Source organism: Narcine bancroftii, chromosome 6 (genome assembly GCF_036971445.1).
Source record: "Narcine bancroftii isolate sNarBan1 chromosome 6, sNarBan1.hap1, whole genome shotgun sequence".
In the NCBI taxonomy this organism is placed as follows: domain Eukaryota; kingdom Metazoa; phylum Chordata; class Chondrichthyes; order Torpediniformes; family Narcinidae; genus Narcine; species Narcine bancroftii.
The window spans coordinates 206696706-206721099 of NC_091474.1; the positions used below are offsets into that span (position 1 = coordinate 206696706).

The 24394-nt window shown below is 41.2% G+C and overlaps 1 protein-coding gene across 1 annotated transcript in view; it reads left to right on the forward strand.

Moving 5' to 3' along the window:
• The window catches only part of mdn1 (midasin AAA ATPase 1), a 228121-nt gene that overhangs the window by 120665 nt on the left and 83062 nt on the right, over window positions 1-24394 (forward strand). The window contains exons 60-68 of the mRNA XM_069887323.1: window positions 1423-1631; window positions 11345-11735; window positions 12594-12703; window positions 13209-13923; window positions 14374-14529; window positions 14833-15109; window positions 19389-19624; window positions 20748-20843; window positions 20962-21056. Of these exons, the coding sequence (XP_069743424.1) occupies window positions 1423-1631; window positions 11345-11735; window positions 12594-12703; window positions 13209-13923; window positions 14374-14529; window positions 14833-15109; window positions 19389-19624; window positions 20748-20843; window positions 20962-21056 (2285 nt within the window). The remainder of the gene's footprint in view (window positions 1-1422; window positions 1632-11344; window positions 11736-12593; window positions 12704-13208; window positions 13924-14373; window positions 14530-14832; window positions 15110-19388; window positions 19625-20747; window positions 20844-20961; window positions 21057-24394) is intronic.

Consider the following 24394-nt stretch of genomic DNA (forward strand, 5'->3'; position numbering starts at 1 on the left):
ACTGTTGTCTGCAGACTTGGTTATTGACACATTTCTGTGACTGCTTAGCCTACCCATGAAGTATGAACCATCCCATTATCAGAGTGATGCTTCATTGGCCTAACCGGGAATTGTTTCCATCTTCAGAGGCATCTTCTCGTTGCTTTTAGTTCTTCAACAACACTGTTTTGTCTTCACCATTTGTCTCAATTCTTTGTTCGTCTGATGCTGTGCATCCTTTCCTCTTTGGGACCAGCATGAATAGTAGAAATTTCAGATGTCTGGTATATGATCTCTAGAATTTCTCATTTCAACAGATCTCTGACCCCATTGAAGAGCGGGGATGTGAATGATAAGATGGCAGCCAAGTTTGTCCACGTGACACGATTGCTTTCTGTGCTATCATACAAATAGAATGTACAGAAACACCAAAACTCTTTATTGCTACAGCTAAACAGGTAGACACCAACTCATCATTCAGGTGCCTTGCCATTTGGTGTGGGTGATCATGTCTCTCCATCCATCACGATCTCTGACCCTCCAAATTGTAGTTTCGCCAGTTCTCTTTTGGTCAAGGCTCATCTTTGAGCTGAGGCCATAGTCGAGATTGAGTTCATGATTATACAAGGGAAAAATACTGAAATGATTTCATGTTCCCTTCAGTTGCTAACTAATTCTAGCAATTGCTTATCTGAAGTTGTTCAATGCAATATTTAATCCAAAAGCTGCAATATACAAAATTAAGGTGAAATTTTGTTTTCATGATTGAATAGTGAAACCGAGGCAGATGTGATAGACCCGCCAAAACATGGGAGGTTTATTGATTTAAGAGGAAGGGTTTTTCTCTCCTATTATTCCTCAGTCGTCATCCTCTAATCTTTCTGGAGCAGTTTAATAGTGATAATTAGATGGTCCCGAAGACCAATGGTTACCTGGGCAATTTTAATCCTCATCCCATCGCAGAAATTCCTTTTCATCCTCTCAGTACTGCATAGTTTGCTATGAAAAGAAAATTGTGAAAGCTAGAAATCTGAGCAACAAAAAAAAAGAAAAATACTGAAAATACTCAGCAGGTCAGCTTGCATCAGAAAAAAGAGAAATCGTCAACATTTCAGGTTGGAAACTGTTAAAGTGCTTGTTTTCTTTTCCAGTAATGATGGCGAGTTACTGACCTGAACTGTTGTGTTTCTTCCTTCAAGTGCTGCCTGAGTGCATCGTGTTTCCAGCCTGTTTTATTCAATTTATCATTTTAGGTTTTTGCTTTCAGTTTATTGGGTTGAGCTGTTTATGAAGTAGCACCCATATTTTAATGTTCAAAATAATTGTGTGAACATTATTGAAGAGTTAATTGTTTGCTGCATCCTGAGCTTTGTGTGTGTGTCTTGTGCCTGTGTTTCTGCAAAGTTGTTTTTTAATCACAATCATTTTATTTTCCTCATACAGGGGCCTGCTGTTTTGTGTCGAGCTGTCCAGTCAAAATGTTTCTTTGAAGTTCTAATCAGAAGTCAAGTTGATCGTGGGTCTATTGAAGGAATGGGGCAAACAGCATCCCATGTTGCCCTGGGAGAGTGGCAGGAACGGACGAGGCAATTACAAGAAGTTAGCTCCATATTATGGACCAATATGGCTGTGAATTCCTTCGCAGAATTCAGGTATGGATTGTTAAACCTGAACTTTTTTATTACATGGGAAAAGTTACTTTATGTGTTGGGATATTTTAAAAGGGATTTGAGAAGAATAGACTGGATTGAGGTTGAAGAAAATCTCAATCCCTGTTTGGAAAGTACCTGTGATTGCTCCTTTTTGATGTGATTTTAGTCATGAAATGTGCAGAGAAACAATTGGGAAGAGAAGAAACGTCAAAAGCTCTTTCCTGAGCTGGTCAAATGTTTTTTTTTTCTCATTCGCTTTTTTGGATTTTCAATCTGATAGTTCTAAACAACTTAATAATTGAGTTTTAACAATTTTATGTGCTCCTGTACTGAATGTCAGTAGAAATTGATGAAAAGAACATTTATGTGAACAATCACTCTTAAAGAATGTGATTAAATCAGAATAATATAAATCTCTTAATTGCTTTTTTAAAAAAAAGTATGATTGTAAATTTCTGGGGGGGGGGGGGTTAAGTCCTGCCACATGATTAATTCTATTCATGACAGTTACTTTGGTTTTCATTGCCAGATGTTCCCTTTGCTTTAGTGAAAAATGGAATTGAAAATTTTATTACTATTCTAGCTAGAAGGAAAGGTATAAAATGCTGAATTACTTTTTCTGATATCCTTTAATTGTTTACTACTGTTTATGATGAGAATAACTTCGTTAAGAAAGTACTGGTAAATAATTTGTTTCACTTAAATTATGACAGTTTTTTTAAGATCTTTCATTTGTCCTTGGGGTTTCACTTCTGTTTAATTACAGTAGCCCTCCATGATGTTTGGTTCAGAGATGCTTTTATTTCCACCCCTTGATTTGCCTCTGTACTCTACATTTTTAAAATTTAATCAAACAATTTACATGATTAAAGTGCACATTCCAGATTTAAGATGTATATATTTTGGTTTGACCATGTAGAAATTACAGCATTTTTTAAATATACATTGTTCCCCATTTCAGGGCACCGTGATGTTTGGGAATTTGGTTTCACAGGTGTTTGTGATTACTCATGTATGTTTATTTGCTTAATTGGTGCAGGTATAAGTGAGCTAGGCTTGCTTCAAAACTTTTGATGACCGTTGGAAGTAAAACACGGAAGTCTGCAGGCACCGTGGTTGAAGTAAAAACACGATGCTGGAGAAACTCGGCAGGTCAAACAGCGTACTTTATATTTGGAGTCTGTAGTTGACATTTTTCAATGTGAAGGCCAGAGTTAACATAGAACATTACAACAAAGTATTGGCCCTTTGGCCCTCAATGTTCTGCTGACCTATATATTCCTATTTTAAAAAAAACAAACTCTTCCTACCTTGTAACCTTCTATTATTCTTTCACTTTGAGATGATGTTCCCTAGTGTTTGCTATTCCTGCTCTGGGAAAAAGGTGCTGTCTGTCCACCTTATCTATGCCTCTCATAATCCTGAAGACCTCTATTAAATCTATTCTCATCTTTCTTCATTCTAAAGGGGAAAGTCCTAGCTCTGCTAACCTTGCCTCATAAGACTTATTTTCCAATCCAGGCAATACCGTGGTTCATCTCCTCCGTGCTCTCTCCAAAGCTTCCACATCCTTCCCATAATGAGGTGAACTGAACTGAACACAATACTCTTGAGTGTGGTCTCACCAGTAATTTGTAGAATTGCAACATGACCTCTTGACTCTTGAAGTCAATTTCCCTATTAATGAAGCCCAGCATCTGTTGTGTTGGAAAAGTATCAGGTTTGGTGGGTTCACAGATAGACGAGTCTAGACACAAGTGTTACAATCAAAGGTAACTTTATTGAACACATGGGAGACAAATAGGGGAAGACATCAAATGATACTTAATTACTCTACTACAAAACAACTATATAGGTATTCACATCGGGCTTGGGCTGGAGTCTGATATCAGTGGCTGTCTGTCTTTCACACACAGGGACTTTCAAGCACATTCCTGATTCCCTGTACCAACAGGGATATGGCTCTCTGCAAGCACTGATCTATTGCAGTACTATAACTCAACCTGAGTGTAGTGCACACTTTACCCATGACTCCTCTAGTGATATCCACAGTAGAGCGATGTCCAGTACTTGGGCCAAGAGGCAGAGAAAAAGAAATGTGGTATGCATCGATGTTTTATCCAGTTCTGAGCTGGGCATCTGGCCAGTGATGTCACTGAGTCATGTAAATGAACCAGCAGTAAGGTGTGGGGTTGGTTGTTTTTCCAGACTCTTTTGTGTAGTCTTCCAAAGGCGCTATTTGCCTTGGCGAGTCTGTTGTCTATCTCATTGTCGATCCTTGCATCTGATGAAATGGTGCAGCCGAGATAGGTAAACTGGTTGACCGTTTTGAGTTTTGTGTGCCCGATGGAGATGTGGGGGGGCTGGCTGATGGAGGACCTCAGTTTTCTTCAGGCTGACTTCCAGGCCAAACATTTTGGCAGTTTCCGCAAAGCAGGACGTCAAGCGCTGAAGAGCTGGCTCTGAATGGGCAACTAAAGCGGCATCATCTGCAAAGAGTAGTTCACGGACAAGTTTCTCTTGTGTCTTGGTGTGAGCTTGCAGGCGCCTCAGATTGAAGAGACTGCCATCCGTGCGGTACCGGATGTAAACAGCGTCTTCATTGTTGGGGTCTTTCATGGCTTGGTTCAGCATCATGCTGAAGAAGATTGAAAAGAGGGTTGGTGCGAGAACACAGCCTTGCTTCACGCCATTGTTAATGGAGAAGGGTTCAGAGAGCTCATTGCTGTATCTGACCCGACCTTGTTGGTTTTCGTGCAGTTGGATAATCATGTTGAGGAACTTTGGGGGACATCCGATGCGCTCTAGTATTTGCCAAAGCCCTTTCCTGCTCACGGTGTCGAAGGCTTTGGTGAGGTCAACAAAGGTGATGTAGAGTCCTTTGTTTTGTTCTCTGCACTTTTCTTGGAGCTGTCTGAGGGCAAAGACCATGTCAGTGGTTCCTCTGTTTGCGCGAAAGCCGCACTGTGATTCTCCGAATCATGGGTCCTCTACCGGCACCACCTACGGCTCCTAGAACGCTTCCACCAGCGTTGTCTCCGCTCCATCCTCAACATCCATTGGAGCGCTTACACCCCTAACGTCGAAGTACTCGAGATGGCAGACGTCGACAGCATCGAGTCCACGCTGCTGAAGATCCAGCTGCGCTGGATGGGTCACGTCTCCAGAATGGAGGACCATCGCCTTCCCAAGATCGTATTATATGGCGAGCTCTCCACTGGCCACCGTGACAGAGGTGCACCAAAGAAAAGGTACAAGGACTGCCTAAAGAAATCTCTTGGTGCCTGCCACATTGACCACCGCCAGTGGGCTGATAACGCCTCAAACCGTGCAACTTGGCGCCTCACAGTTTGGCGGGCAGCAACCTCCTTTGAAGAAGACCGCAGAGCCCGCCTCACTGACAAAAGGCAAAGGAGGAAAAACCCAACACCCAACCCCAACCAACCTATTTTCCCTTGCAACCGCTGCAATCGTGTCTGCCTGTCCCGCTTCGGACTTGTCAGCCACAAACGAGCCTGCAGCTGACGTGGACTTTTTACCCCCTCCATAAATCTTCGTCCGCGAAGCCAAGCCAAACAAAACTTGCAAGGTGTGGGGTCCAACCTTGATTGGCAGGTGATGCAACTTCCAAATAGGGCTCAAACAAAGGTCAAGTGATCCTCTGCAATCCACAATGTTCCATACAGAGAGGATTCCTCCATGATCCTCCTAGGGCTCCTTAACTATACTATCAACCTGCATGGTAACCTTAAAAGATGGATTGATTTTGGCCCCCAAGGTCCCTCTGTTTCTCCACTCTGTTAAGTATTCAACCATTAACCTTGTTCTCAGCCTTTTGGTTTGACCTTCCAAAATGCATCACCTCACATTTATCTGGTTTGAACTCTATCTGCCACCTTTCTGGCCAAGTTTGCATCCTGCATATATCCTTTTGTAACCAACGACAACCTTCAGCATCATCCACAATTCCTCCAATCTTTGTATCATCCACAAACTTTCTGGCCCATCCTTCCGCTTCTTCATCTAGGTCATTTATGAAAATCATGAAGAGCAGATCCCTCTGGAATGCCACTAGTCACTGACCTCCAGGCAGAATACTTTCCTTCCACTACTACTCTCTGCTTTCTATATGCAAGCCAGTTTTTATCCACACAGCCAAGGTTCCATGGATCCCATGCTTCATGACTTTCTGAACAAGCTTCTCATGAGCAATCTTGTCAAATAACCATATAACCATTTACAGAGCGGAAACAGGTCTTATGCCTTACAAACGTCCATATAGACCACATTTACTGCTCTACCTTCATTAATTTCTTTTGTTACCTCCTCAGAAAACTCAGTTAGGCCTGTGAAGCAGACCTCTTCACAAAACCATGTTGTCAATGCTTGAGTTGACTATTTCTCCAAATGCTCATAGATCCTTTCCTTAAGAATCCTCTCCAATAGTTTGCACACCACTGACGCAAGACTCACTGGTCTATAATTCCCAGGATTCTCCCAATTACCTTCCTCAGGGGGCATGGTTAGTGTAACCATTAGTGCAACGCTCTTACAACACCAGCATTTGGGACTGGGGTTCAAATCCCGCACTGTCTGTAAGGAGTTTGTACGTTCTCCCAGTGTCTATTTGGTTTTACCCCAGGGGCTACGGTTTCCTCCCATTGTTCAAGAATGTACCATGGGCTGTAGGTCAGTTGGGTGTAATTGGGAAGCATGGGCTCATGGGCCAAAAGGGCCTGTTAGTGTGTTTAAATTTATAAATGCAAAGAAGGGATCACATTTGCCATTCTCCAATCCTCTATCATCTCCCCTGTGGCCAAGGAGGACTAAAAGATCATAGCCAATGCCCCAGCTATCTCTTCCCTCCCTTTTCACAGCAATCTGCAGTATATTGCATTTGGGCCCTGGGGACCTGTCAATTTTATCTTTTTTACATATTTGATTATATTTAATATAGAAGCATAAATACAGATTTTACAATTACATAATAATTCATTTGTATACAATTAATCATGCATGAAAAAAGCCAATGGAAAAAAGTAGATAAAACTACATCAATAGTTGCTTATAGTTACCTCAAAGATATTTAATTAAAATGATCTATGCAACCATGTTTAACCAATTTGTTGAAATAACTTGTATAAAATAAGGGGGGGGGGGGGTGAAATTAAAACCAATCTTAATGTTTTTAAGAAGATCCAGAACTTTTTGCTTAATCTCAACGTCATCCAGCACACAAGGCTGTTTGATTCTGAACTCACCCTGATTAAGGTCTTTTTTTTTCTGGTGAATACTGAGTCAACCTATTCATTGAGGACCTCTCAAACCTGCTCCGCCTCTAGGCACATGTTGCCTCCTTTATCCTTAAGCGGCTGCTCCTTCATTCTTATCATCCTCCTGATCTTCACATGTATACAATCCTTTTTCCCATTTCCTAAATTAAATGTTTTCTTCCTCTTAATAAGCTGCCTCACTCTTTTTGTTAACCACAATTCCCTTTCCTACAATCTTTTCCCTGTTTCAAAGGGACAAACCTATCCTGAACCTGATGCAAATGGCCCCTTAACATCTTCTGCATTACTTCTGTGCTTTCTCCTGTGAACATCTGTTTCCAATTTACTCTACCTAATTTCGGCCTCATCCCATCATTAGCCCTTCCCCAATTGAACAATTTCCCTTTATGTCTGGTTTCATCCTTGTCCATAGCTGTACAGGGAGTTGTGGTCACCATCACAAAAATGCTCTCCCCACTGGGAGGTCTGCCACCTGACAGATTCATGACCCAGTACGAGATCTAGTATAGCCCCACCTCTAGTTGGCTGTTCCACATACTGTGTCAGGAATCCTTGGACACACCTGACAAATTCTGCTCCATTTATTTCTCTTGTAGTCAGGACATGCTAGAAAACATAAGGGAAGATGGTCTCCATGACAACAACCCTGTAATTTCTTCAAAGTTGTACCAATGAATGTCAAAGAAACCATTAGGAGGCTGAAAAGCAAGAATAAAACAGTAAGAGACATTACCCATGCCTTAGGATTACCAAAATCAACTGTTTGGAACATTGTTAAGAAAGAGTGTATTGGTGAACTCAGTAATCGCAAAGGAACTGGTAGGCCAAGGAAGACCTCCAGTGCTGATGACAGAAGAATTCTCATAATAATGAAGAAAGCTTCCCAAATGCCTATCCAATGGATTAGAAATAATCTTCAGGAGGCTTCATGAACAGAAATACACTGCAAGATTCAAACCACTAGTTAGCCACTGAAAGAGGATGACCAGATTACAGTTGGCTAAGAAGTATTTAAAAGGCCCAACAGAATTCTGGAAGGTTTTGTGGACAGATAAGACCAAGATTAACCTGTATCAGTGTAACAGTAAAGCAAAGTGTTGAAGAGTGAAGGAACTGTCCAAGATCCAAATCATATCACCTCATCTGTGAAACATGGTGGTGGGGGTGTTATGGTTTGGGATGTATGGCTGCCACAGGTACTGGCACACTTACCTTTATTGATGATGTAACTGCTGATAGCAGAAGGAAAATGAATTCTAAGTTGCATAGAAAGATCTTATCTGCTAAGTCCAAGGAAATGCTTCCAAACTCATTGGATAGTGTGTCATCCTACAAGACAGTGATCCCAAACATACCTCTCAAACAACAAAGGGGTTTTTCAATGCCAAACATTGGAAATTTCTTAAATAGTCAAGTCAGTCCCCCGATCAAAATCTGAGTATGCCTTCCATATGATGAAGAGAAAACTTAGGGGGACAAGCTCCCAAAATAAGCAGGGACTGAAGATGACTGAGTAGAGGCCTGGCAGAGCATCACAAGAGAAGATGCTCAATTCCTGGTGATGTCTATGAATCACAAACTTCAAGCAATCATGGATATGCAATAAAATGCTAAACATGACTAATATACATACCATTGCTATGTCCCAAATATTATGATGCCCTGAAATGAGGGGACTATTTTTTTTTTTTTTAAAGTGCTGTAATTTGTACATGGGCAAGTTGAAATGTGTACAAATAACCTTGAATAAAATCTGGAATGTTCACTTTAATCACATGTGAATTATATTTTTACAAATTTAAAACTGTGGAGCACAGGCAAAGAGACAGCTGTTCACTCCCCCTCTGCTGTGCATCCACACCGCTGCCTCCAACCCTCCTGGGGTCTTCTCGCAGGATGGCGGGGAAAGCAGAAAATTGTCAGCATCCACTTCCCCCACCTCCTGCCCGTCCCAGACAAGCTGACCCAAACTTCAGTGTTGAAATCCATTGCGTGCATCGGCCAACTCCAGCAAAGGCTGTGGGTGGCTGCAGTGCATGACGTGAATTCCTAATGCAGTCCTGACTGCCAGACTGCCCCCAAGTCCACCCTGTCTGCACGGCTGCACAGAGCTGTCTGAGCAGCGATGCGTCACGCCTGAAGTGGCAGCAGTTAATATCAGGACAAGAACAGCAGTCACTTACCCTTGGTGGGAGGGTCTACTGACTGTTTTATTTCAATGTATCAAGCAAAACCTTCCGAGATGAAGAAGAAATATATCACTGAGGCTCCAGCTTTTGTTTTTAAACCTCCCTCTAACTTTCACTGAAAACCCAGAAGGATCTGCCTGAAGGAGATGTTCCTCGCTGCGCTGCAGTCTGGGCTCTGAGTGAAATGATGGGGAGAGAGGAACGTGGCGGGGTGGGGGGTCCAGATGAAGAGACAACAGAGCAAGGCTTAAACACTGTCGATGTGCTGTGACTTTACTGATGCATGGCTAGTCATCCTTTTCAACTACATCCTACTTGGTTTTAATTTCATCTTCAAACTCAGAGGGTAAATGTCTGCCATTGTTGAACAAAGACTTGACTCGATCAGTACTGTACCCCTGTGTAATTCGGTGACAGACTGTACTGTACCCCAGTTTTGTAGTCACAGACCCAACCAGTACTGTACACCAGTGTTAAACAGTGACAGTCCAGTCCCACCAGCATTGAACTCCTGTGTTATACAGAGACAGACCCACCCCTACCAGTACTGTACATCGGTGTTATACAGTCCCACCAGTATTGTACCCCGTGCTGTAAAGTGATTCCTCCATCATGATTCCTGGACATCTTATCCTGGGGTTGCCCATGCCTGTCGATAAGGGATCCAGGGGACCCTTTAAGATGTGTCCCAAGGATCTAAGCGGATACTTCTTCACTCAGGGGTAGATGGAATGAGTTGCCAGATGAAACAGATAATTGCAAAGTATGAAAGACATTTTAATATTGTATGGCTAGAAGTTCCAAGGGATTGGGCCAGACACAGGCAAATGGGGGGAACGAACTTGGGTGGAGATCTTGGTCGGCATGGATGAGTTAGAACGATGAGCCCATTTCCATAGTGTGAAACACTGTGACTCAGAATACAGACCAAGCCAGGTTTCCAACACTCCACAATGTCATTCACTGGCCTCCCTCTCTTCTCTGCGTCTGTCTGACTGTGATGTCACTAGATGTCTTCCCTGGACCTGCCCCTCCTCTCCTTTCTGGGGCTGCCTCACGGTGGCCTCCTCGGACATCTTCCCTGGACCTGCCACTTCCTCATGGAACATGGCTGCTTTCCAGCAAGGTGGAAGGTGTGTGCTGCCAGGTGCAGAGATGTGGTTGTGAGTGGAGTATCTGGATGTATTGTACAATATGCAAGGATCGACAATGAGATAGACAACAGACTCGCCAAGGCAAATAGCGCCTTTGGAAGACTACACAAAAGAGTCTGGAAAAACAACCAACTGAAAAACCTCACAAAGATAAGCGTATACAGAGCCGTTGTAATACCCACACTCCTGTTCGGCTCCGAATCATGGGTCCTCTACCGGCATCACCTACGGCTCCTAGAACGCTTCCACCAGCGTTGTCTCCGCTCCATCCTCAACATCCATTGGAGCGCTTTCATCCCTAACGTCGAAGTACTCGAGATGGCAGAGGTCAACAGCATCGAGTCCACGCTGCTGAAGATCCAGCTGCGCTGGATGGGTCACGTCTCCAGAATGGAGGACCATCGCCTTCCCAAGATCGTGTTATATGGCGAGCTCTCCACTGGCCACCGTGACAGAGGTGCACCAAAGAAAAGGTACAAGGACTGCCTAAAGAAATCTCTTGGTGCCTGCCACATTGACCACCGCCAGTGGGCTGATATCGCCTCAAACCGTGCATCTTGGCGCCTCACAGTTTGGCGGGCAGCAACCTCCTTTGAAGAAGACCGCAGAGCCCACCTCACTGACAAAAGGCAAAGGAGGAAAAACCCAACACCCAACCCCAGCCAACCAATTTTCCCCTGCAGCCGCTGCAACCGTGTCTGCCTGTCCTGCATTGGACTTGTCAGCCACAAACGAGCCTGCAGCTGACGTGGACTTTTACCCCCTCCATAAATCTTCGTCCGCGAAGCCAAGCCAAAGAAAAGAATTATAATTTGGATGAAAGGAAATGAAAGTGCATTTTATGCTATGTTGAATACACTGCATATGTGGGAATATAGTGTCTGATGTTGATACTGGCCAGTTCTTTCAGTTCTTTATCAACAGCAAGTTAAACATTACTGCTAATCATGTTCACAGGTCCTGAAGTATTTTGTGGTGATTGTTTTGAGGCATTTTAAATTAAGTTAAGGAACTGTTATCATTTTTGTAAAAATGCACAAGTTCTTAACACTTGAGGAATGGTGATTTGTTTGCAGGTTTACTGATTCCCGATTGCAGAACATTATATTACATAAACAGCTCCAGGCAGTGAAGGATCTTTTGCCAGGAGACATTCAAGAAGAATATTTAAAGATGTGCGACCAATTTGTCTTTGAGAAAAATGACACTGCTTGTGACTCTGTTCTAAGTTCGCTGAAAGGTCTTGCGGGGCATGGAATACTGCCTGAAGATATTGTTTCTCTTTTCGTGACATGCATAGAGGAATTTGTGGGTAAAGAACAGGATTTCCGAAGTCTTTCCAAGCAGGCCCAGAGTGGCTGCCTGTGGGTGCACCTTGGGTTGCTGCAAATTCTGATTTGGACACCGCAGACCAAGTTTGATCCTGCTGTTAAAAAGCTGTACAAGCTGAATTACTTAAATGAGGAGGTCAGTCTTCATAATTTTTTTATCATGATTTACTTGGAGCCAGTGAATGTTTTTGGCTGCAGGCTTTGTTCTAATCTCTGAGCTTTGGCAGAATAATTAACAGTGAAGTAGTTTGAGACCATTGTAATCATGCAAATTTCTGTCATCTAATCCTGTAAACCTTTTTCATGTATCCTTGGCCCTCTTTCATCTGCAAGTTTATATTACATTATGTGTGGAGTATGTTAAATTACAGTAGTTTCAAAAATGAACTCTTGTTTAATTGAACAATTCCCCATGACAATTCTTGAAAATTGAGCTTGCTTTGACTATAATTATAACGCTTCATCTTGTGTATGGATGACATTTTGGAGCCTCAAACAGGTTAAGTGATAAATGAGAAAGCCATGGAAAGATGTGGCTTTTCAGGATGATGACATACAAATGTCCAAGAATTACTTTCTGTTGTCACACTGAGAATTGACGTGATCTAACAAAAGCAGTTTATTTTATCTGGCTGACTAGACACTGAACTGTGTAACTGAAAACTTCAATATAATTTGAAGTGTAATTTGAGAAATGGAATTTTTGCAAGTTGTTGAGGATAGCCACACATAACGAAAGTTTGTACTTGTGTTCTCCAGGTGATTAGTTTAACTGAGTCAGTCATTTGAATGTTTTTTTTAAATCTAAGGTGCAAAATCCTCTCATTACCTTGTCAAAAGTGGATAAATTGATTAATTTTATCTGAAGTGCATTAGATTCCCTGGTTGTTGTTGAAGAGACTGGAGGGTATTTGTAGCTCTGACATTTGCTTAGTCAGGACATGTAAATACAAGTTTGTGTATACTAAATTTTTTATTATTTCCCCCCTCTTAGATGCAGGAATTGGAGAATGAGTGGAAGTGCCGGAACCTATCAGAAGTGTTATTTACTGGCCAAGAGCATTCAAGAGAAGGAGAAAATAAGCATTGTCACCCCCAAATTAGGTGCCTCATTAGCTATCCCTTTCTCTTTCCCAACTTGCATAATATTTACTTTTAATCCATTACTTTTGTATAGTGTTTTCTCAGGCTGTACATTTTCCCTCAAGTTTACTTTTTCTGGACAAAATTAAATGTTAAAATTACTTAGTATTGGGGAACTTCCATGGAGAGGGAAGAGTTTCAGGGATAGACATGTTACATTGGTTTTAAATTGCACCTGCAGAGATTTAAATAAAGGTTGGCTGGTGAGAACAAATTGATCTGGATATTTCAATTACCCAACATATCTAATGCAAGGACATCCTGTGCCTGTATTCTCTGCTTTGGATGCGTTTCAGTTTGTTCCATCCAGTTTGTACCATGATAACATTTGTTGCATTTAGAAGCATTGGGTTAGGGCAGTAGTAGGTGTGTTAACCATATACAGTTGTCTTGATCATTATGAAGCATATCATCGTCTTGGTGCTTTCTAGAGTCAATGATTTTAAAATTATTTTGTGTGTCATAGGTTTTTACAGCAGAGAATCAAACATCTGAAAGAGCAGGGTGCAGTACTTGCCAGAAAACAAGCCTTCCGTCCCAATGTGCCTCAGTATGTACGTCTGTACCAGGATATTCATCACTATTTGTTGAGTATTGGACATGGTTCCAGAATCAAAACGCTCCTTTTGCGACTGCTGCAGTATCTGCTGGTGAAGCGACCCAAAACACGGCAAAGCTTCCAGACCATGCTGAAGGAAGAAGCAGCTTGGCAGCAGTCCCAGCACCATTTCAGGAGGCGAATTACGGAAGAGTACTGGCAATATCCTGATGTTGTACAGCCTCTTCATGCTGCAGTCTTGCAAATGCAACATGGTGTGAGACTTCTAACATCTGAAGTTCATCTTGCATTAAATCAGAAGTTTGTCAACCAGACTGATATAACTCAGCTTATCACTTGCCTCTTGATCTTCCCTTCCATTAGCCTTGAATTCCCAACCTACCTCAGCCTTGCAGAAGCTTTATGTTCAAAGAACTGCATGGAAACAATACAAGGACTTGATCAACTGTTGAGTAAGAACTCGCTGACAAAATCTGAAGAGAAGACTCTGTTTCAGGGGCAAAGTTTATTGCCAACACAGGAACACCTGCTGCTAAATGCTCTACTATATATGCGTTGCCATATACTCTCAGCGGGTGAACTGGATACGGCTTCTCTGCAACTTCTCAGGCATATTTTTCAAGTAATTGAAACTTTATGCAATATGCTAATTTTCTACAGTGAAAAATCAAAGTCTATGTCGTCCTCGTGAGTTAAGAAAGGCTACCTTGCGTGTGTGGTGTGGTCTTAATGAACAAGTCAAAATCTTTCCAGTTCCTCCCACTCTTTTTGACAGGGTCCTGTTCACAATATTTCTCTAGAATGCCACTCATTTATCAGATTTCCTCGTCAGAATACTTGGAGACATTATCGTTCAAATATTACTGTTTGTAGAAATGTTATACGACAATGTAAAATATGTGAACTTTAAGATGAAGATCGACTGACATAGAAAATAATAAAGGTTTGATTCACCGTAACCTGTAGCACAATAGAAAGGGTAACTAAAATGTGCTCCAGTTAATGTACAGAAAATTGAAGCAGTGTTTGAATAAAATCTTGTAACCTTAACCTTTTTTGTGTTGTACAAAAGGCCATGGTAAATACCTGGGATGAACAAGAAGAACGTAGGCAATTGAAAGAGGAGCAGGAAGCTGCTCTGTACAAATACAAGAGTAAGCAACATGGCTCTTCATTGCTGGAGGAGGAAGAACAGGAATTCAAGCAGAACTTCCCACAATATAGCGAGGTAGGATGAAATATTTCAGTAAAGATATTGACTAGTCTCATTTTATGATCTAATTTATGTTTTAATTCCCCAGCTAACTTGCAATTAAAATTGAATAGAGTTGAATTGTGTTGTCTTGATATGTTTAAGGTTTTAATTGTTTCCAAATTATACTTGAGAATTTTTGGAATTTCTGCAATAAATACCTTGGTTGAGTTGGACTGCAGTGCCTGTTTCAATGCTATTTAACAATGACTCTGTAGGCACACTCAAACTTAAAATACCCTGATCTTTAAAGCAGTATTTTTTTAAAACTTGCTATAGGAATTCACTGACATCACAACACGACCCAGTCTTGAACAAGAAGAGATGGACACTGACATTAAGACCACAGAGGCAAAAACAAGGCACAGTGAGCCCATATTGCCAAGTTCAATTCAAATCTTCATAAAAATTCACCAGCAAATATATTTGGGATTTGCACAATCTATGTGGTACCACCAGAGTACACCAGCACATCAGAGCAGTGATTATCTTAGTGCTTTTGAGTCCTCCTATCATACAGCTGCTGTTCTAATTACACAGTTCTATTCTCTCCTTGGTAAGTATGCTCAATTATTTCAAGATTGCCGTATGCAGTGTGTTTTTATTTGTTGCATAAACTTTCAAATTAGTTCATTGGCAAAAATATAATCCCAGTTTTTTGTGAAGGTGAATGCGTGATGCAATGCTGTGGATGAGACCCCTGACTCAGTGCTGTTATGGATCTGATTGTAAACCTGGGGACGTCCGTCTTAGTATTTTTTCAAAGCTTGCAATACCGCCACCATCTCTATTTCAACATACCAGAGATTATTAACATGCCCCTCCTTAATCTTGTCTCTCTCTCTCTCTCTCTCTCTCTCTCTCTCTCTCTCTCTCTCTCTCTCTCTCTGGAATACAAATACAAGATGTTCATTAAAGACCTTGCCCACTTACTCTGGCTCCATGCAGAAATTGCCGTCTAGTATGTATATTAAATGCCTTGTGTTCCAATATATGTTTAAAGTGGATTCTCCTTAACCTTGCTGCTAGGGACACTCATTGCCCCTTTGGGTCACCTAATTTCTTGTTTTTCAATATTTTATTTTAATTTTCATAGTCTTGTCAAACTAACATTCATGTAACATACAGAATCTGTATTTGTCCCCACCCCCCACCCTCGTACAACTGAAAGTACCATCAATTATTTTACCTCAATAGCAAAATGAAAAACACCGCATATATTCCCCCCTCTTCACCCCTCCCAATTAATCTTTACTCCCCGGGCACCAATAACCAAGCAATTGGTGCCAATTCCCCAGCCATTTTGAGATGTGCCTAATGCACCCATTTACCTCTTGTATCTCCCTCCCTTTCCTTGAGCTCTCTGCATTCATTCTTACTTCTAATGTACATTCATTTTTAAACATTATCATTATGAAAAAACAAACATGTATCTCCCCCTTCGTTTTCCCCTCCCACCCTTACTATTTTCAGTGTTGCCAGGTGAAGGAGGGTAAACTCGATTCCTTTTTGTTTAAGGGTCTTTTTAACCAGGTCAAATTCCCTCCTGCGTTTCAATTACGCAGCGCTTAATCCAGGTAGAATAAAACCTTCTCCCTCTCATATTCCACTGGACCTCTGCTCCCCCCAGCCTTTGCACCCATTGCCACTGCCTTTAGGATCCTCTCTCTATCCTAGTAGCGAAGGAGTCTTACCTGTTGGTTTGGCCCTGGATGGCGGGGGGGGGGAGGTGGGGGGTACAGGGAAGGTGGGCCCATTCTATTTTTAGATTCTTTCCAATTTGTTCCCTCCCCAGTGTATCTGGAATCAATTTTTCAGGAACTCCATTATATCTCTTCTCTCTTTACCCCCACAATTTTAACTGTATTCCTCCTGCTGATGTTTTCTAAGGTATCTATCTTCTCCCGCATCTTTACCCCATCCCTTTCCCACACATCCATTTCATTCACTCTTTTATCCAATTGTTCTTCCACTCTCTCAATTCTCTCTTCTGTTTCAGATACCCTTTCTGTCAGGTTTTCCAAGCCTTTCTTTGATAGTCCCTGCCCTGTCACCAGTGTCTTTAATCTGGCCATTGGCCTCCAGTATCTCTCTGGCAAAGAGCATTGGGTCCTCTGCCCCTTTATCTGTAATGTCCTTATTTTACTCCCTCGTTCTTCCTCCTCTTCCACCTTGCTTTCCAACTCCTCCATCTCGCTTTCCGACTCGAGGCCATCCTGCCACGCTATTTTCCCACCAGATTCCCTCTGGCTGCGCTGCTCCTAGTGGAGTCCTCCAGGCCTGACACCTCGAACGCCCTCCAATGCCTCGCACCTGATCTCTTCGCGCCCGGCGGTTGGAGGGGCCTTACCAGGTAAGTCCTTGTCTTCGACTTTTTCTTCCAGCCTGCATGGTCTTTCTCCTGTCGCTGACTCCACTCATCTTGTCTCTGCCAACCCCTGGTCCCCGACTCTCCCACGCCCTACAGTGCTCCCATCGTTGCCCATGTTGCCATCAGCTCCTCCTCTGCTGGGCTTCTGTGACCATGGGGCTCTGCCTCTCCCATGCCTGACAGCGCACTCACCTCTTCAGTCGCGTCCTTGCCCTGGCCCCCTCAAGATCCATCCTTATTGGGGCTATCCTGTGTCTCCCTCCTGGGTGAGTCCTGTTCTCTTGGGAAGCTACCGGGCTCCGTTGTTACTGTCACCGTCGTCGACGTCCTGCTCGGCCCTCGGTCGGCCTCTCCACCTTTGCCACGCGGTGAGTCTGTCCTGTCTCTTCGTTCTTTTTCCCATCTTTTTCTTCTATTCTCACTCTTCTATTTGTAATCCTGGTTCTCTTCCTTCTTTTTGGGGTCTTTTTATTTTAGGGGATCTTATATCTATTCTCTTTTCCTTGGGAGCTCTTGGGTCACCCTACAAGCCCCTTACCACCATCTTGGATTTTGTTCCTAATTTCTTGAGTTCTTTCCTGATTTCTTTGTGTTTCTCAAGGTCCTTGTCTGATTTCAGTTTCCTAAGGTATGAGTATCTTTTTTCTTTTTGACTTTTTTCTCTTGCACTAACTGAAGCAGTGAGTATTTCTCTGTCTTGGATTATTTATTGCATTATTTTTTGTCATGCATATGAGGAAATTTAAGTATTAATATTGTAGTTGGTGTATCTTGCGTGTTTGGCTGCAGCAAGTAAAAATGTTGGTGCATCTGTACATTGTATTTGTGTTATATGATGATAAATTCACATTGAAACTTCAGATATCTCTTACTGAAGGTTGCCAAACCTTGCCGAATGTGCTGATCCCGGATTCTAATCAACTGGAATTTTAAAAGGCCTCCACACGTTAGATGTGAATTTGCCTTTGGCAAACCCCAGTCTACTTTCTCCATTTCTGAACTGACTAATCTTTGTCCTTAGCTATCTTAAACCATGCAAAATTATGGTGTACTTCATTTTTAATGTTTGCACTTCAGTTAAAAGGAGAGTATTTCAAGATGAGCAGAAGCTCTCAATTTCCTGTTTTAATATAAAAATGCGGATCAGAGTTTACAAACACAATGGCTGAATTTGCATAGTGCAGAGCAAATGAAGCTGATGGACTCCAAAGCTAAGAAATGTTGGTTGCTTGTGGATTTGAATATTTGTTCTATAGATTAAACAAAAATGCAGATGGTTTTTAAAGTGAAAGCTAAAAATGTAGGAAGTTTAAATGGCAAGAAAATGATTCCATATATATGCGTGTAATAGTCAATTCCATGTAAAAGTCTACCCCTTATTTTTGGCCCAAAAAAAATGGTATTTTTCACATATTGCACGTAGAAGTCAACCACCCCCTATTTTTGGCCTTCGACCATTGTCTCTTCCTCAGGGCCTGGCCACCCGCCCTCCAGAGCTCCCGACGCCTTGACTGCAGACTCTCACCTACATCCCAGCCACCTGCCCACTGAGTTCTCGACACCCTGACTGCCGTCTCTTTTCCAGGCCCCAGCCACCTGCCCACTGGAGCACCCGATGCCTCGACTGCAAACACTTGCCTGGCCCCAGCCGCCCACCCATTCAAGCTCGTGAAACCTCGACAGTGGTCCTCATCTAGGCCCAGGTCGTTCACCCATCTGAGCTCCCAACACCTCAAACTCAGACTTGCCACCTGCTCACCCAGTGAAATTCCCAACGCGCTGAACAATGCAGGTACTTACTGTGGTCAAAGTAGTATGCTTGTAATAGTTGACCCTCTAAATTTTATCCTAAAAATTAATCCACAAAATTCCACTATGACACGCATATATGAGGTACCTGTAATTTGTGTTTTTTTTCATGTGAATCACTTTTGGTAATAACTGTTGAACATTTTGGGGTGAGTTCAATTGTTTTTAATTATTCAAAGTATTAGACCACAGCAAATTTTGTTCTTGGTCAGCAGGACATTTGGTGGCTAAAACAAAGCTTCCAAAAGCAGGTATTTCCACTAGTGAGACATTTCTAGAAGACCTCCCAAAAGAAAGCTAAATAGAACTTTATTGATTCAGGTGCATCTTGATTTGATTTTATTTGTTACTCTTTGAAAGGAAATGCATGAACAATGTGCAAATATTTGGGAGGTGCAGATGAATTTGTGAATATTAGATGCTGTTTTAAGTTTTTTGTAAAGTGAATATACACTTGTGGAGAAAAACACAGACTAATATGTGGAACACAGTGTTTTTGGAATTCAAATTCAGTGCCAAATTATTTCCCTCAAAGGAATTATAAATTAGTATCAAACTTGGGCGACGATGTGAAAATTGGGAGGATGGTCTAAATATGATTGTATTTTTTTGTGGATAATAAATTGTATTCATTTGTAATATTTATTTGGATTAGATGCTTCTTTGAGTGGACAGCTTCATGGCAGTCAGTTGCTAATCAGTTCCCTCATCCAAAGTGCTGTTTCTGGGGAAGGAACCTCTGAGCTTGTCCTGCCACGGGAGGATACATACGACTTCTATCACCACCCAAATATTCAGGAGGTCAAGAAGTGTCAGCCTGTTCTGAGAAGCTTAAGCCAAAAGGTGAAAGAATTATTAATAGATTGGCCTGACCATCCAGTCCTCCTGCAGGTAAAGGAAATCCAGTGACCTATCTTCTTTGAATTGTGTCATTTATTTTGAACATCAATACCATACTGAATGTGAGCTTGCTGAATGTTGTCTCTGACACCTGAGATCTTGGACCCAAGTAATAAAGCACACAGTCTTCCATTAGCCATTGAATCTTAGATCAGTCATTGTTGTGGAAGGGGAATTAAACTTAAATTCATTTAAAAAAACTATAAAATAAACAACTAACAGTGCAATTTTACATTTTCGATTTTGCACAATATCTACTAAAGCTTTGAATGTCTATAATCCAATGGTGTTTGTAAGATTGATCCACCTTTCTGAACTTTCACGCTGCTATTTCTGCAATTTTAATCTAGCTACAGTAAAAGCTCCTGTTACCTGGAATTCAAGCAACTGGCAAAAAAAAAATGGAATTAATAAGAATAAATTTAAAAATGTTGAAAATTGCAAAAGTAAATGTTCTGCGAAGTAGCACATAACCTTTGGTGAAGATGGGAGCAAATATTCAGCCTTGCTCCTGCTTGTCTCATATTAGCTGTTTGAATAAAGTTGTGTTTGAATAAAATGGCGTCGCCCAGGATGAATGGGGTGACTCTCAAAGTGTCTTATCTCTTCTAGTAAGAGTTTTATCTTTATTAGATTATTATAAAGTATATTAGTAGGGGGGGGAGTTAATTATGATGGAGCTACGGGTAGCTTAGCAGTTAGTGCAACATTGTGACAGCACCAACGATCGGGGTTTGAATTCGAATTTAAATTTTGTAAGAAGCAGGAATTAGCTAATTAAATTGAACTTTACATAATTAAGGACTAAAATACTGATTTTTTAAAAAATGACTTTATATTCTGCATTGTCTTTTGACTTTTAAACTGTTTATTCCTGATGCTGGTATATTAGTTAGGCATTGTGAGTCTCAAGCAATCATAAAACTTGCTTATCTACCAATCCCCATAGATGCCAGATACCAGAGGTTTTACTGTATTTGGTTGGCCCTAGTGACCGATAATTGGAACTTTAAGTTTCAGTTTGACATATCAGCAGGTTAAAGTTGTGTTTGCATGATGAGTTATGAAGCTACAGCCATGAAACTCAAAGCAATCTGATCTCTTTGCTTTCTAGTTGTTGGTCGTAGTAGACAGAATTCAAGGCTTTGCCATTTCCAGTGCTTTGGCAAAATTCTTAACTGGTATGGAGATTCTCTTAAGCAAAGCCCAGGTGAGCCATTCCTTCTTTGTTTGATTCCACACTTGCAACAGGCCCTTATTTCAATCCAACAAAATGTGTTCCAGTGATGATCCTCTCGAGACAAACTTCAACTCATTATGTTTTGCAGGACTGGGAAGAAAATGCTTGTCGCTCTGTGTCCTTGCGACAGCACCTTGATGCTATCACCAACCTAATTATTCAGTGGCGCAAACTGGAGTTAAAGTAAGAGTCAAGTATAGGTCAAATATTTCATATGAATGGTGACATCAGACTCATTTGATGCATGTTTATCTGCAGTGACAAATTGTCAGGAGTTGAGGGAATGTCGAACAGTTTAGAATAGAACTTATATTAGTCTTGAAATATTTGAAGTAATTAACTTTATATTACTGTTTTTAATTTAAAAGCCAATGAAAAATGAATGATTCTGGCCCTGAAGAGGTGTGGACCAAGAGGGATAATGACTATATTTATCATTAATTGGACCAAATATAATACAGTGAGAATAGCCAGGGATTTGTGCAGGATTTTGGTTCTAATGGGATTGGATGGAAATTCAGAAGGAAATTGGCTTCACATTTGTGTTGTGGCAGTGCTGGATTAATGAAGCTATGTAAGTAAAAATAAATTTGTAATAGAGCTTGCAGTGAAGTTTCACCTGATTAATGGGATGTTGAGTTGCTGCATGAAGAGAGGTGAAGCAGGCTTATTTCTGGTTTTAAAAAGTGCGAGTTGATTTTATTGAAATGAGCAAAATTTCTCACCTTCTCATGAGCTTCTTGTAACGAATGTTTAAACTTCTCTCTTTGGCATTGAATTAATTAGCATAGTTGAATCAACACCATGGAAGTCATTATTGACAAGAAATTTGACTGTTTGAGCTACTTAATACCATTAGCTTTAAGAACAGATCATAGCTTTGAAGCCCAGGATGAATGATTCTTTTACTCTCCAAATCCTTTCAACAATCTGAAAGGTGCTAGTGATCCGGATGATGGAACACCAAGTTCAAGGTTGATATCATTCAGGACAAAGTAAATTATTCATTGGTACTCCCTCTAAATATTAATTTCTCTCCATGGTTGGCAAACATATGGCTGCTGTGTTTACCAATTAACAGCAAGACTTCAATGCTCTTCAAATATGCTGGCTGCAGTGGTAAAGATCACATTGAAATATGAGCACCATTATAGACTACCCTCCCAATGTACATCAAGGTTATCTTGGGAATATATCCTCAGTTCCTACATTATTTCCTCAAACTTGGAAACCTAAGTGGAGCACAGCAGTACCTGAACTTTAATTTCAGAAGTTCAGGAAGTCAACTCACTGCCACCTTTAGAGCAATTCAGGATGATTATAATTTGAAAAACCATATAACCATTCACAGCACAGAAACAGGCCAAATCGGCCCTCCTAGTCAATGCTGAACAATTTCTTCCACCTAGTCCCACTGGCCCGCATTTGGCCCATAATCCTCCACACCTCTCCCGTTCATATACCTACCCAATTTTTCCTTAAATATTAACATCAATCTCGCTTCTACTACCTCTGCCGGAAGTTCATTCCACACCCTCATCACCCTCTGCATGAAGAAATTCCCCCTTATGTTTCCCCTAAACTTTTCCCTCTTTACTCTCAATCCATGCCCTCTTTTTGAATCTCCCCCACTCTCAATGGAAAAAGCTTATCCACATTGACTGTCTGTCCCCCTTATAACTTTGAATATCTCTATCAAATCACCCCTCAATCATCTACACTCCAGGGAATAAAGACCCAGCCTGCTCAACCTTTCCCTGTAACCCCCGGCAACATTCTCATAAACCTCCTCTGTACTCTCTCCATTCTGTTTATTATCCTTTCAATAATTCGGCGACCAAAGCTGCACACAGTATTCCAAATTTGGCCTCACCAATCCCTTATATAACTTCAACACAACATCCCAACTCTTGTATTCAGTATTCTGATTTATGAAAGACAACCAAATGCCTTCCTCACCACCCTATCTACATGTGATTCAACTTTCAGGGAATTATGTACCATGACTCCTGAATCCCTTTGTTCCATTGCAATCTTCAATTGTCTACCATTAAACATGTATGACCTGTTTTAATTTGTCGTACCAAAATGTAGCACCTCACATTTATCAGTATTAAACACCATCTTCCAGCCCACTCTTCTGTCTTATATCACCCTGTAAGCTTTGATAATCTTCCTCACTGTCCACACACCACCAACCTTTGTATCATCTGGAAATTTACTAATCCAAATTTCCACCCTATCATCTAGATCGTTAATATATATGACAAACAGCAGTGTACCTAGTACTGACCTCTGAAGCATTCCACTAGTCACCAGCCTCCAATTTGACAATTTTCCACCACTACTCTCTGGCATCTCCCATCCAGCCATTATTGAATCCATTTCTCTACTTCATCATTAATACCTAATGCTTTTACCTTCCTTACTAATTTCTTATGGGGAACCTTGTCAAAAGCCTTACTAAAGTCCAAATAGACAACATTCACAGCCTTCCCCTCATCGACCTTTTTAGTAACTGCCTCGAAAAAGTCTAAGATTTGTTAAACGTGATCTTCCCCCATACAAAACCATATTGACTACTCTGAATCAAGCCCTGTCCTTCCAAATAGTTCTATATACCATCTTTAAGAACACTTTCCATTAATTTATCCACCACCATTGTCAGACTTGCAGACCTATAATTGCCAGGTTTACTTTTGGATCCTTTTTTGAACAGCGGAACAACATGAGCCACTCTCTAGTCCTCTGGCACCTCCCCTGTCGCCAGTGACATTTTAAATATTTTTTTCAACGCTCCCACTATTTGTTCCCTCAGGGTCCTTGGAAATATTTTGTTCAGGCCCGGAGATTAAGCCACCTTGATCTTTTTTAATATATCCAACACCACCTCCTCATTAATTCTTATATTATCCACGAGCTCCCTACCATATTTCTTCACTTCATCTGGCTCAATTTTCTTTTCCATAGTGAATACTGAAAAAAAAATTCATTTAAAATTTCTCCCATCTCCTACGGAGCCTACAAGGGGCCCAATTTTGTCCCTCACTATTTTTTTACTTTTAATGTACCTATAGAAACCCTTTGGATTTATTTTTTCTTTGCCTGCCAAAACAGCTTCATATCTCCTTTTAGCCTTTCTAATTTCTTTCTTAATTTTTTTTAACACTCCCTATATTTCTCAAGCAATTCACTTATGCTCTGCTGTTTATACCTATTGTGCCTGTTTATACCCTCTTCCTCTGAACCAAGTCCCCAATATCTTTTGAAAACCAAGGCTCCCTATAGTTTCTAGCCTCACAGGGGCATACCGACTTTGTGCTCTCAAAGTTTCTCCTTTGGATATCCTCCATTTATCTGCTACATTCTTCCCTGAAAATATCTTATCCCTATCCACATCTTCCAAATCTTTTCTCATCCCCTCAAAATTTGCTTTCTTCCAATCAAGAATCTCAACCTTTGGTCCATCTCTATTCCTTTCCATTACTAACCTAAAACTAATAGTATTGTGATCACTAGAC